This window comes from Pteropus alecto, unplaced genomic scaffold, assembly GCF_000325575.1.
Source record: "Pteropus alecto unplaced genomic scaffold, ASM32557v1 scaffold14, whole genome shotgun sequence".
NCBI classification, from domain to species: Eukaryota; Metazoa; Chordata; class Mammalia; order Chiroptera; family Pteropodidae; genus Pteropus; species Pteropus alecto.
The window spans coordinates 9020553-9035971 of record NW_006436810.1 but is presented as its reverse complement, the minus strand read 5'-3'; the positions used below and the strand labels follow the sequence as shown (position 1 = coordinate 9035971).

General features: G+C 32.5%; 1 protein-coding gene across 2 annotated transcripts in view; it reads right to left on the bottom strand.

The window, feature by feature from the left end:
- The window catches only part of KIAA1468 (KIAA1468 ortholog), a 95279-nt gene that overhangs the window by 40709 nt on the left and 39151 nt on the right, over window positions 1-15419 (bottom strand). For both annotated transcript variants that reach the window (XM_006913714.3, XM_006913715.3), the window contains exons 11-12: window positions 6011-6123; window positions 2419-2509 (exon numbers count right to left, since the gene is read on the bottom strand). In XM_006913714.3, the coding sequence (XP_006913776.1) occupies window positions 2419-2509; window positions 6011-6123 (204 nt within the window). The remainder of the gene's footprint in view (window positions 1-2418; window positions 2510-6010; window positions 6124-15419) is intronic.

Below are 15419 nucleotides of genomic sequence, written 5' to 3'. Positions count from 1 at the left end.
CAACATTAGTATGTTTTTAAGTTTGGAAAACCCAGCTTCTGGATATTATCGATGTGGTCTATAACATATGCCAGGAATGACGCATCACTCCTTTTTTTTACCCAAGGGATTAGGAAAAGATTTCGATTTTAAAATAAGCAGATGTCAATCCATTTGTGTTTGCATATGTGCATATGCAAGAAGATGGGGTTTTACCACTGTGATGGCTACACTGAATCATAACAAAAAATAACAGCAACGAAAAAATGACACATACTGGGTTTTGTTCCCATATGTCTTCTTCATAGAATATAAATTTTTCTTTGACTGGAAAAGAAGTATATCTGTTCTCATATTTCCATATGAAAAGGTGACATAATTCATTAATGTATTGGAAGCCTAAAATTAAGAAAAGAAATTATAAAGCAATCTATTGGGCAATGAACTGGAGGTAGGCAGCTACATAGGTCCCCGATAACCATGTTTATTCAGGTTACGGAAGAGGTGGTGGTAGAGATGTTTATAACTGACATCTTCGAATTAAATTCAGAAATCGTAACTTCAAAGTAGAATGGGTTGAATGTCAAAGTATGCTATATATAAATCTTCATTTTGCTTTTCTTTAGTTTAGTTCAGTGAGTCTCAAAATTAAATGTACATACAAAAATTAAATATATTTCTATATATTAGCAACAAACAAACAGAAAATAAAATTAAGAAAAATCTATTTACAGTAGTATCAAAAAGAATAAAATACTTAGGAATAAATTAAAGAGAAAGTGCACAAATTATATTCTGAAAACTATAAAACATTGTTGGAAAAAAATTTAAGAGACCTAAATAAATGGAAAGGCATCCTAAATTAATGGATTGGAAGGCTTACTATTGTTAGGATGGCAATATTCTACAAATTGATCTACAGATTTAATACAACTCTTATAAAAATTCCAGATAGCTTCTTTGCAGAACTGACAAGCTGATCTTAAAATTCATATGAAAATTCAAGGGACCCAGAGTAGCCAAAATGGACTACGAGAACCAAGTTTGATGGGCTGGGGTCTACATTTGGGTTAATAAAATTGTTCTAAGATTGGTTGTGGCGACAGTTGTGCATCTCTGAATATACTAAAAACCAGTGAATTGTAGATTTAAAATGTGTGAATTGTATGGTATATGAATTATACCTCAATAAGCTTAAAAAGAAAATGGAAAAAACTAAAAAAATCATGTTTACATATCAATAACTGTACAGAATTGTAAATTGAAAGTTGTGTATGTCATTTCCAAGTTAATCTGACTTTCAGTGATTAAAGTCTCACCTTAAATTAGTATGTACTATAATCAATGGATGACATAAAGGAATGTCAGAGATAATTATGACTATATATAATGTTTACATACTAAACCTAGATATGACTCCACTATTTAAAAAAACACTCAAAGAAATTGGGAATAGAATTCTACAAAACCATATACTTTAATGATATTCCAGAGATCAATATTTTTAAAAAAATAAGTGACCATGCTATTATAAATAAGGCCCTGAAATTTGTCTTCATAAGAAATCCATCTTTTTAAGATGGAAAAATAAGCTGCTTAATGACCTAATCATCAAGTCTAGAAAATCAATGATTCCAAGTTCTACAGAAGACTGGAATATTACAATTCCATATATATCCAAAAGTATTGTGAGTAAATAGTGAGTTGAATTATAAATACGAAAAGCTTCTACATCAAAGGTTTACACTTTATATCCTGTATATATTTGTAATATATACAAGTATACAATATTTACAAGATATTATTTCAATTATCTACCTACCTACACACACACACACACACACACACTTCTTCCTCTCTCTTTAACTCATCAGGTACAGTCCAATCTCATGGCTTTTGTATTTGCAGTATCTCACTTCATTCAGATCCTTGCCTAAACATCACTTCCTCAGAGATTTCTTCTCTGACCACCCTTTGTAAAGCATTCTTCATCACTCCCTTTGTAAAGCATTCCTCATCAGATCCTTGCCTAAACATCACTTCCTCAGAGATTTCTTCTCTGACCACCCTTTGTAAAGCATTCCTCATCACTCCCTAGTCCTTACCCTGCTTTATTTTTGTCATAGTTTATAATACTACAAAACACTGTGTCATTTATTTGTTTACTCTTATCTCCCCCCCTAGGATGCCTTTGTCTTTTATTCCTCACTGTATCCCTAGTGACAACAGTACCCACACTGGAGCTAATGTTTCTTAAGCATTTGTTGGAAGACTGAATAAAGCAAAGCATCCCAGAGCATCCTTAAGCAGTATTAAATCACTGTGCTAGGCTACAGAAACAGCAGCATAATTTATATCCCACATACTTCCTAAAGGCATTTAAAAAAGATATGATAAATTAGAATATAATAGCTAAGGGACAGCCCAATAGTTATTTACCTGTTCCCAACACTGTGGTAAAAGTTCAGCTTCTACACGTGTTGGTCCAACATGACGTGCAAATGCCACACAACCTGTCAGTATCATCTGCCTAAAAAGAATCCAAATAAAGACTTGTGTTTGCATTAGAAAGCACAACTAGGACTAGGGGTTAAAAAAGAGTCAGCTCCGTAATTCACATGAAGTACAATATTTTTGTACAATCAAATCAGACTTTTCTAACAAGGAACCAGACTCCACCAAGAGAGTGAGTTCCTTAAGACAAGTTCCTCCAGCAGTGGCAACACCATTTGTGAGACATGCTGTGACGGGATTCTCTATGGTGTGAAGCTGAAACTCCTAACTTCCCATATATGTATTCTGAGATTACATGTCCAATGCTTCGGCTTAGTAAAATATTTCTGAAATGAGTTTTTGGTATTGGACCCAAGATAACTGGTAGGCAGCTTCTGACATGGCTCCATATGAAGTCCATCTCTAGATATTCAAGACCTTCTACAACCCCATCTCCATGAGTGTAGAACTGTACCTAATGATTTGCTTCTAATGGACAAAATAATGGCCAAAGTGATGGGATGTTATTTCTCAGATTAAGTTACAAAATTCTGTGACATCCACCTTGTGGGATTTTCCCTACTGCCTCCTTAGCTGGCATGCTTTGAAAAAGTATGCTGCCATGTTGGAGGCCCAGGTGGCAAGGAATCGAAGGCAGCCTCTGGCCAAAAGCTAGTTAGGGACTGAGGTCTTCAGTCTAAAAACCCATGAGAACTTGAATCCTGTCAACAATCAATAATGTGAGTGAGCTTAGAAGCAAATCTTTCCCCAGTTGAGATGAGAGGTGACTACAGCTCCAGCCAACACCTTGATTACAGACTTATAAGAAACCCCGAAGCAGAAGATCCAGATTGACTGACCTACATAAACTGTAATATAAAGATGAATATCATTTTAAAATACTTTCTTTTGGGGTAATTTTTATAGAAAAATATATAAATAACTAATACGATAACCACTAGAATTGGTAGATTTATAACTTAAAAAGAGTATAAAATTTTAAATAAGATTTTCACTTTTCAGAATGAAGTTCCATTTAAAATGACTTTAAAATGAGGAACTGTGAGTTTTTTCACTTTTGATTGTCTAAGATATCATAACAGTAAAACCTGACAGGAGAAAGAGCGTTTTTACTTTTGATTGTCTAAGATATCATGTTTAGAGTATCCAACTTTAAGGAAAACCAAAATAGAATGTTTAATTCATGTTAAGCATAAAATCGTTATTTTAAGTCCAGGCATCGTTCATTGCTGTTTCTCAAATTATGTCAATTTAACTCAAACTGCAGAATGACTTTAAATTTCTATTTAGTTTAGCCAAATAAGCTATAATTACTCCTTAGGTTGAGAAGAATGACATCCGAAGAACATCTGGATAGCAATATGGGAAATGTTGAGTCAATATGTCTTCATTATATATTGCAACTTCCCACCACAACTGAGTAATAATCTGATTCCCCTTTATAGTTATATCATTGCCTTATATGCTTATTTCTCAACTTTACTTTTTCACTTCCTTCTACTTTAGGAAAGCAAAAAAAGTGAATAAAAAGAAAATGAAAACAGAAATTCCCAAGCTTTACATACAGCCCTTTAGCTGTCAGCTCCCCAATGAAAATTTCCTAATATCAGATAATTAGTTTTCTTCCCCACTAGGATCTTAATGAATATACAGAGGCATATACATAATGTTTGATAATTGCAATGAACACACTTTGGTGAAATTTAAGCACTTCAAACACTTGTGAGAATTATACACTAACATAACATGTGAAATGATTTTAAATCATGAGTCACCATCGCTATACTTAGAGATGTATAAATTTGTTGGAAATAATGTTAGGTCCCTCGAAACAAACTTCTGAGTCAGCAGAGTGAAGATTCAAAATTCTAAAAATTATGACATCTTTGAAATACAGGTGAAAACAGAAAAGGTCAGGTGGTCCACAGATTATTAACAGCATTAGAAACAGGCTCCTGTGATGGCAAAAATAAGTGATTCTACTTACGGAAAATCATAGGACAGAGCTGGTTTGTCTAGTATTTGACAAAGCTACAAAGTTGGTGTCAATTATAACCGTCAGCAAAGAACTGGCAAAAGCTAAGTTCTTCTTAGGCGACGATCAAAGAAGCCTGAGACTCATTAAGTAAGGAAAAGTGACAACTCATTATGTCAAATACATTATGCTAACTTATTGGCCACCAGGTGGCAGCAAGTAGCTTTACATGCAGAGTATGAAACCAGGCTATAGATTTAGAAGTTTTTGCTTTGCAAATCTGAAAATGACAATGTAATTTATGGTATTCAATTGTTAAGTTACCAAGTTAGGGAACAGTATTTTTTAAGGAGAATATATAATATTAATTTTCCTATACAGCACCATGAAATTGTCCTTAGAAAATTTTCAATTTGCCACGAACGATACAAATACAGTGCTTTCATTTCCCTATTTCTATTTGACTAGCATGTGAGGACTGCTGGTCCAGTTTAATCGTGACTGGATCCTGCAAAGGACCTGTTTCTCCACTTGGTCAGGGATATTTTGGTAAGAGCAGGAAAGAGAAATATACTTACAGAGTTTTAAAGTCTATCTTACTATTTTTATTCTATTTTATTTGACTATTTTGTTGAGAGATTCCTTGTATTTTAAATTTTGAGCCTGATTTTTTATGGTTTTATGGTTTACTCTTATGATTTTTCAACACACTCAGAAGGGGTAAAAATTTTAACAGTCAGTAAACAAGTATTGAAATCATATAAACTTATCTAACATAAAGTACAATTCTATTGTTTGCAAAGGATAAGCAAAACTTCTTTTTTCATTAAGATAGAAACTTTTAACACAGAAAAAGATATCAACTGCCAAAGTTTATCTATCTGGTGCTTAGTCTACCTACCCAGCCACACTTACACAGCTTCGCTTACTATTTAAAGGTTTACTCTCTGAGGTAGATATTTATAGCTGTTGCTTGATCAAATCCCATTCTTTTTTTGGAAAGTCACCCTGATGTGTGTGTCCCTTCCCCTCTGCACCCTCAGGTATAACTCACTTGCCAACCTAGACATCCTTGGCTGTGGGCATTTGACTCGGGACCAACCAAAACAAAACACGGTATTCCTTTAGCCACAAGTAAATGGTTTACAGATAGCCCAGTGATGCAGAAATTCGTAATTAAATATTTAATTACTTGTAAAGCATAACTATGAAGAAGCCATGATGTATCTAGTTCATCTGTGGGAAAGGGGGTGAAGATTTAGGCCTTCTTAGAAATCAAATGTGAAAGATAAAGGCAGAGAAGTATGTGAATTACAAATCCAAAGGTAACTAACACAAGAGTGTACAAATTCAACATGAGCAAATGGGATCACAACAGTGAAAACATTGCAGAGCATTGTGAATAGGGCCAGTGTTTCCTCTGCTTATTAAAACAGAAATAGGAAAGAAGACAGATAGATTAAAATGCTAATTTTGACACCAAATTAGTAAAATTAGTAAGTCAACATTTTATTTATTTCTCAAAGAAGTAGTTATACCTACCTTTGCTCATCATCTGGTCTCTTGATCAAATTGAAAAGTATATGGAGAAGCTGGTCTCTCTCCTTGGGCTCAGGATGCAGGCACGCTGTACACAAGATGAGGGGGATCAACTCCTAAAGAAACATGAAGGTGGAAAAAGTCAAAGTAAAAACGCATTGCAGAATATTCTTTTTTCCCCAGAGTATTTTTAAGTGGACATTTAAAATGGAGGAAATTTTAATTTTGTTAATATTCAAGAGAAAACAAAATGTATATTTACGTGCTGGTTGGTACAAAAAGTGCAAATCACAATGTAATGAAGTTACTTAAAGTTCAACTAACTTCGTTTTCTCATCCAGTACTTCCCAAGGGTCTACAACTGTTTACACTAGAAAACATTCCATCTTACTACAAGCTGATATAGCAATTTCAATTTAGAAAGAGTTTTTAAACAAAACTTACAAAAGTTAACAATATTTTAAAACTTAAAAAGATAAAAAATAAAGAGAACTCTTCCTACTTCTATAAGTACAATATAATCTGCCTTTAAAATAAGATATAATCAATCATTTTGTTTCCTTGGCACCTAACTGGGTGGCTAAGTGAAAAGAAGACCATTTTCCACAGCTGTCGAATGTTCTCAAAACTACTACAGAGTATTGGTAGAAATGTTTTATGCTAAAATGGAAATTTTTAACAATATTTCCTCTGTGGCACATTCAACATGAAGAGATAAACCCAACATGTTGTAGAAAAGTAATATAAAACAGTTTATTTCTTCCAAAGAAATATCTGAAAATTAATTAAATTTGCTTCATACTTTAATTAAATTAAGACAAAATTCTAAAATATATTCAAAAGATATTAATGTTTTTCATTTTGGAATGGATTTTCAAATCTAATCAGAATAAAAGCCCAAAAGTGATAAAATAGTTTTGGAGAGAAATCTTCCAAGTTATAAAAACAATATTTTGCAAATATTTTAAAGAAATCACTATGAAATAATAAGAATGCTTACTACTTTTATTTCTTTTTCCCATCTACTTCCCTACCCATCAAAGAGTATCAGCAGATTTAAAATAGGAATTGATCACAGTGTAATGCATGATACCCTGAAGAAAAGTCTACGTTAGGAGAAGCAGCTTCCCATTTTGAAGATGCTCCCTTAGATGATATGATTTTTTGAGTTCAGACTGAAGCTTAAAGGCATGACTAGAAGTCCCTTTCTATTATTTCTGAAGTCTTCATATATTATTTAAAAATTACAATTACTTGGTATAAAACTTAAATTGAAGGTACAAAGATGTAGACAAAAAGAGCTAAGAATAAATCTGAGCAGTAAAAACAAATTTAAAATATTTATGCTGTCATTTTCTATTTGGGCTCCTCTTCAAGTTTCAGATTAGTAATTGAAAAGCAAAAGAAATAAATGATTAGGAAAAATAATTTTGCGCTGGGAATGGAACACTGAGTATATAGATAAGAATCCTATATTATTAGTAATGTTTTCACCAGAGGCTTGATAAGATGCTTTATGGATTAGTCTTGACTTTGTAGGAGAAAATAAATGACGTTTTATGAAATATTAGGGTAGAAGATCATTCATTCCAAGGACTATCCTAATCTTTAAAGGATTCCATTCAGGCTGCTAAGAGCCAAGGATATTAATGAGAGGAGGAGAACAGTGCATATCCCACTAGAGTAGAACCTTAAGAATGAAAAAGTAGTTATTCTGGAAGGTACTATGAAAAAGAGAAAATATTTTAATGACTAAAAATCAAGATGGGCCCTAAATATTTTATTTGTACTTTACCCTCATGTCAGATGTTTCTCTCCCAAGGGTTTTCTTGCTTCCTCCTGATGCTTCCTGCTTTCCCACTGCCTCCACATAAATACTTTTATTTTAATAGAATATTATCTTATTCTATTTTCTTCTTATTGTATTCCTCTTTAAAATAAAGTCATGAAATATATGTAAAATATTTATTATAATTGCAAATACATACATATGTACTCTGTTTAAAATAGAGCATAATATTTAGCTGCTTCATCTCGAAAACAAGCATGTCAAAATAACTGTGTTGCTGTTGATCCTTTGTGCCTTACTTTTTATTTTTTTTTAAATTATGAGGCTTAGTGATCTTTAATCAAAGAGGAGGTTTATACGTGAATATAGGGAATCTTTGAACTGAAATACAGCTACGTGTGCTAAACTGAGAACACTGGACCAGGAGCTAGAAGAGTTCTTGTCTTGATTTACTCTTTAGTACCAAAGAACCGAATAAAAATCACTAAGTTCTCTGATTTTTAGTTTCCTCAGGTGAAGCATGCAGGAAGTAAGATTAGCACAGAAATGAAAACTACTTCATACACATTCTGTAATTTCCTATTTATTGCTAAAGAGATTGTTAATTTTTCCTTCTGAGATCAAAACTGGCTTCAAAAAGCCTTTTCAACACAGCACTTACCAAAGCATTTCTCAGCATAGCACCACTACCAACCAATCGCAACTGATTCATGGGAGGAAAACTCCCATGGAAGGTCTCCTTGAACTCCAAAATTCTGTGCATTTAGGGATTTGGAGAAAAATACTTGACACTTTTCAGAATCACAGTTAATAATAATTTATATTGATATTTGCTTTTATTTCTTGTTGGCAAAATTAACAATATACGAAAGTCACTGTCAATAATTTTTGGTTAATATTCCAAACCAAGGAGAACCGAGTACATACTGGCACATTAATGGCTATGGCACTTATAACTCAGTGTATAAAGTATGCCAGATGGTCTCGTCTTACGGTGACAAAGAGCTGACAAGAGGCCCACTAAGTGATGGTAGAAAAAGTGAAGAGTCTGTTTCTAATAGAGCCATCAAGGATTTTAATTACTAAGTTATGACCGGTTCCAACTATCCTAATTTCTCTTATCATTCATTTATTCACAACTTCTACTTGTATCGCTCCTGAAATAGTGAATTCTATAAGTATGTACCTGCTGTGTCATACTTAATTACTGTAAATTCATCTTTTTTAAGCCTCTGAAGTACTAATATATCCGCATTAGAATTTAAGTCCATTTCCACAGTCTTCATAAATTTACAGATTTGAATCAATATTCTTCCTTTGGTATCATCTCTCCAATTGAAGAAGTCTAGTGTTTTAAAATTCTGAATCAAACATTTAAAAAGTGGTAGCTGAATTTCTTTCAGAAGACAAACTGGTAGTGGTTTTAAAAATGCCTTTAAATGATTAAATATAAAAGCATTGAGAATAATAGAGCAATGTTAGACATCGTATCTAAAGTTTAAGAATTCCTCACGAGAAAATCCTTAGCATGTTAGATTTAATGTCGCACATTAGTAATAACCATGGTAAGAAAATACCTACGGCTTTGGTAACATTTCATCCAAAAGGCAATATCCCTCCCGCCCCCACCCCCCACCATTAAAAGTTGCTGTGCCCGTATTTCAAGGTGACAAGAATCTGAAATATTTTAAAACGTGCTTTAACACTTGATTCTATTCAGTGAATGTGTACTGAATGAAGTGAAATGCAAAACTGATTTACTGATCATTAGAGAGAAAATAAGTGTAGCAATCTTATTTCAGAGGTATTCCAATACTTTATTACCATGTTAGAAAAGATAATTCTAAGGCTTTTAAAATTCATTAATCTAAAAAGCTAAGTAATTTGTACTTTACTCAAGTAAATAATTTTCGCTTTAACTATTTTGATTTTTGCAATTTTAATTACAAAGCTAGTTATCTTTACGAAGGATCTGCCACCCCTCAAAACTTAAGATTACCTGTGGAATTTTGCACAGAATTAAAATTTGTACAGAATGCTGGAAAGGCTTCCAGCATTTTAATTCTCCTATCACTTTTACAAGTAAAACAGAAGAACTTCTAATAATTTTAGAGATAGTAAATGTTTTTGGATTTGATTTTATAAACTTTTTACTTAACTTTCTTAGTCTTATAAAGATTAATGTATGTTCAGACTATAAAACAGAAGGAAAGAGTATCTAAAAGGATTTAAAACAATGTGAGTAATTAGATGTTAAGGGGGGAGAAATGAAGTAGGAAATGAGATCAGGTAAATTTTAACATTAAAAAAAGCATAGAAATGTTGATAAGATAATGGCTCCAATATCTGAAAGGAATCTAAAACAGAAAAGGAAGCATTACATTTAGATCACATGAGAAGAGGAAATGTTTTGCATACTTTAGGTCAAGAGGCAAAATTCTACTGTTCTGGGAAAGTAACACATCAGTCCAATAAATTACGGTTCATTGCTTGCCCTCACCGTTCCACTAAAATTATTTCCTATAACTCAAGCTTTGGATAAAAATTTTAGATAGTTGTTATTTAAAGATTTTTCATCTGGTCTTTTGCCTAGGAATTAAATAATCATGAATTATAATTTGAAATCAAGTACTGACAACCTCTGATTAAAATTTTCAGTTGAAACTTGTCAGGGTATTGATGATAACATGTAAAAAAAAAAAAAAGAAGAACATCAAAAAGACTCACATAAGGAAGAAACAAGGTTACTCACCTCTGGAAAAGTTCTACACTTCAAGGGCGGCTAAAATATCTATTCTTAGAATTATTAATATCTATAATTCCTGAGGCTTAACTTTTAGGAAGCCTAACTGAAACACTGAGATGACTCTAAAGCTATGATACTGCTAAAGAGCACGTGATTTAGTCCCAAAATTAACACACACACACACACACACACACACACACACACACACACACACAGAGAGAAGGCAGCAAGATGGAATGAGAAGGGCCAAAGGTATGACAAATAGTTGCACTCACTACATATTGTGTCTTGGGGACACACACACACACACACACACACACACAGAGGTAAAGAAGATGAAATGAGCTTATCTACTTTATTACTATCTAGGCTATTATTACTCATAAGTAAAAAAATTTACCATGGGGCAAATATGAATGGTAATATGTAAAAGAGCAAAGTTTGGTTTCTTAGAAGATTAGTAGGTCTTTAGAGGTACTACTTCTAAAACTTTTTAGGAACTGGTTCTCTCCTTTGCTTTTTGTTTTTACAGCTTTAATGAGATATTTTATATATCCTAAAATTCATGCATTTCAAGTGTACATTCAGTAATTTTTAGTTTATTCAGAGTTGTGTAACCATCACCAATCTAATTTTGGAACATTTTCAACATCCTCCCCCTGCAAATTTTGGACTCATCCACCATGTCTACTCACCCCACCCCCATTCAAGGCACTGGTTTCCTTCTCCTTTTCCAACTTTAGCTAGCTGATGGCATATATTTCCTTGGTATAGAATGAAAATGAAAGTTAAATTTAGATGTATCATTATAAAAATGCTTTTAGAAGTAATCCTTTATGAAATCTTGTTTTTTTTTAATTAAAAAATTTTTTCCATCAAATGCATTTATAGCAGAGATTGTAAAAAAATCAACTTATTCAGCCTATTTACTATATTCATAGATCAAAAGACAAATCAATTTATTCTGTAATTTGGTGAAAGATTCAAGTTCCTCAACCAACCCATTAAAGTGAACTACTACGTAAGCCACATACAGAAAATTAGTTCATTATTTTATTTTTTTTCTCCCAAAATGAATAGACAAGGAAGTTTTTTAAAAATACGAACTGGTAAAAAGTGGTTATCATTACTTCAAAGAACATAGGAGGAAATTTTCTTCCACTGTTATCATCTCTGAAATTGGGTCTTTACAATGGAGAGCATGTCATAATTTAACTGGAATTCTTTTTCTTTCTTAATAGTACATAAATGTTACAAATCAATGGCATCTTGGTTTTGAAGTATACATTGTCAAATTTAGAAATTGCTATAATTATGACCTGAAGTTTGAGTGAGGTTGTTAGTTTTCCTTTTAAAATACAAAAACCAATAACACTAATATCTACATTCATTGTGCTTTTCACTTTTATAAAAAATAAAAAGTTTCATTTATTAGATAGTTTTAATTAACCTTTATGTTATTCCCTTTAAAACAGGAGGTCACAAAATCAATCGAATGGGTCACGAAGAGCATTTCTTTCTTTTTTAGTCTTTATTTACGTATATTCTTTATTGTTTTAAAATATTTATAAAATCATCTTTGCTTTTACTATCTTCTATTTTAACTTTTCGTAATTACTAAAGGCAAGACTTGATTTGTAAACCTTTTATATTACTTATATATTGGCACATGATGTAAGATGTCTTAATGAGAGCACACATAGTCAATAAAGTTTGAAAAAACACTAAAACATGTTAAAGTACAATTAAACTACTAGCTATTATGTAGCTAGTTCTTTATATACTGACAAAGAAAGGTACAAAAACATGTTACATGGAAAAAAACAAAGTGGAAAATAGTGCATATTGTATAATATTATTTAAGTCATGGAAAAAAGAGCATATATTTGAGTTTGTTTATACATGCATAAAATATAACTAAAATAGCTGGAGACTTTAATACCCCAGTTTCAATAATGGCTAGAACATCTAGACAGGAAATCAGTAAGGAAGTAGGGGACTTGAACACTATAAAACAATTAGATCTAGTAGATATATACATAAAGAACACGCCACCTGACAAAAGCAGAACATACAGTCTTCTCAAGTACACATGAAACGTTCTGAAGGCTAGACCATATGCTAGGGTATAGACAATTCTCGATAAAATTTCAAAAGACTGAAATCATACAAAATATCTTCTCTAACTACAATGGAACACAATTAAAAATCAATGATAGGAGGGACATAAGAATATGTTGATGTTAAATAACACACTTAAATGATGAATGGGTCAAAGAAATCAATAAGGAAATCAGGAAACACTTTGAGATGAATGAATGAAAACAGAAAACACAACATAACCAAAACTTATGAGATGTAGCAAAAGTAGTACTCTCTGGAGAGCAGATTGCAAGCTGACAAGGTTCTTGCAATCTGTGAGATCAATCAAGGGTTGCCTCACTTCTACAAACCCTCCTAAGAATGGGAAAGGAGGAACTGATTAAAGAACAATGCTGTGTTGCTCCAGGGCAGGGAGTACGCTCATAGCCTCAAACAGATCGAAATGCAAAAGATTATAGCAGGGTGTATAGACTGGGTGGTGATAATCTTATTTTAGTTATCAATTGTATGCACTTGTATAAAAGCAGCTTGCAAAAATAAAACTGGGCTACTACTCCATCATCAGTGGATAGTGGACCTCCTGATCCCAGCTCTTTGTCTTCTTTCTTTTCTCAATCTCCCACTGTTCCCACTCAGGATTATTTTCCAGGGCCTTGCTGGATGTAGCAGGATTTACCACTTGCTGTACGTGGCAGTACTCAGAGGGAAACTTATAGCTATAAATGCCTCCATTAAAAAAGAAGCAAGACCCCAATTCAACAACCTTGCTTTATACCTTAAGGAACTAGATTAAGAGCAAACTAAACCCAAGGCCAGCAGAAAGAAGGAAATAATAAAGATCAGAGCAGAGATAAATGAAATATAGAAAAGATAAACAATAGAGAAAATCAACAAAATTGACAGAACTTAGCCAAGACTAAGAAAAAAGAGATAAGATACAAATAGCTAGAGCTAGAAATGAAGAAGTGGACATTAGTACCAACCTTACAAAAATTAAAAGGATTAGAAGTGAACAGCACAAATAATGGTTTACTAATAATCAAATAGATAATCAAGATAAAATGAACTAATTCTAGAATCACATAAATTACCAAAACTGACTCAAGAAGAAATAGAATATCAATAGACCCATTAATAAAAAAAAATCTGCTAAACAAAGAAAAGTTCTAGGATCAGATGGCTTCACTGGTGAATTCTAAAATACATTTAAAGAATACCAATCCTATTCAAACTCTTCCAAAAAATAGATGATGAAAAATTTCTAACACATTCTATAAGGCCATCATTAGCTTGATAAAAAACCAGACAGATAGCAAAAGAAAAGAACTTTACAGACTAACATCCCTCATGAATTTAGATGCAGAAATGCACAATAAAATACTACCAAATCCAAGAACACATTAAAAGAATTATAAACCACGTTCAAGTGGAATAATCCCCGGAATGCAAGGTTGGTTCGACATATAAAAAAATCATCAATATATTATACCACATCAATAAAAACTAATGGAAACAAATCATCATCTCAATCAATGCACAAAAAATATCTAACAAATTCAATATGCTTTCATGATAAAAACACTCAGCAAACTAATATGATAAAGGGCATTTATGAAAAACCCATAGTTAGCATCATTGTGGTGAAAGACTGAAAGCTTTTCTCCTAAATGTAGGAACAGGATAAGAGCATCTGCTTTCTCAAAACACTGCTATTCAACATTTTACTAGAACTCCTACTAAGCAAGAGAATGAAATGAAAGGCATCCAAATTGGAAAGGAAGAAGCAAAATTATCTCTATTTGCAGGTAACATGATTCTAGACATAGAAAAGCTCACAGAAACCACAAAAAACCCCTCATACTTTCCATTTTCAAAACTTACCACATAGCTACTACAGTAATCAAAATAGTGTGGAACAGGCATAAGGATAAATATAAAGATCAATGGAATAGAACTTTGAGTCCAGAAATAAAACCAAACATCTACAGCCAATTGATTTTCAACAAAGGTGTCATGACCATTCAATGGGGAAACAATTTTCTCTTTCGCAACTGGTGCTGGGACAACTGGATAATCACCTGAAAAGAATAAAGTTGGACCCCTGCCTTACTCTATATGTAAACAACAACAATGACGACAACAACGACAACAACAACAACAAAAAAACCAACCTCCCCCCAAACAAAACTTAAAATGGATCAATGTCCTAAATATAAGAGCTATTGCTATAAAAATACTAGAAGAAAATTTATAATTAGGTAAATATTCCTGACTTCAGATTTGGCAATAGATTCTTAAATTTACATGAAAAACACAAGCAACAAAAGAAAAAATTAGATAAATCAGACTTCACAAAAATGAAAAACATTTGCCCATCAAAGGACATTATCAAGAATGTGGAAAGACAACCTACAGGATGAGAGAAAACACCTACCTGTCATATATTTAATACGAATTTAATATCCAGAATTGTAAGAACTCTTACAACTCAAAAAACAAATAATGCAATTAAAAAATGGGCATAGGACTTGAAAGAACACACTAGAAGCTAAGAACATTTATTGCATGTGGAATGGTGGCTCAGGGACAAGTATAAGAGTTTTTGTTGTACACCTTTTTATATTTAAAAGGTGTTAAACCATGGAATAACCCTTCAATCACAATACCTTTTCAAAAATATAGATTTAAGGAACTAAGGTAAAATATTAAATAAAAGTAATCCAATATCAAAGAATAAAATGAAATAAAAGTTTTGTCCTTTTATGGCCTGGGAC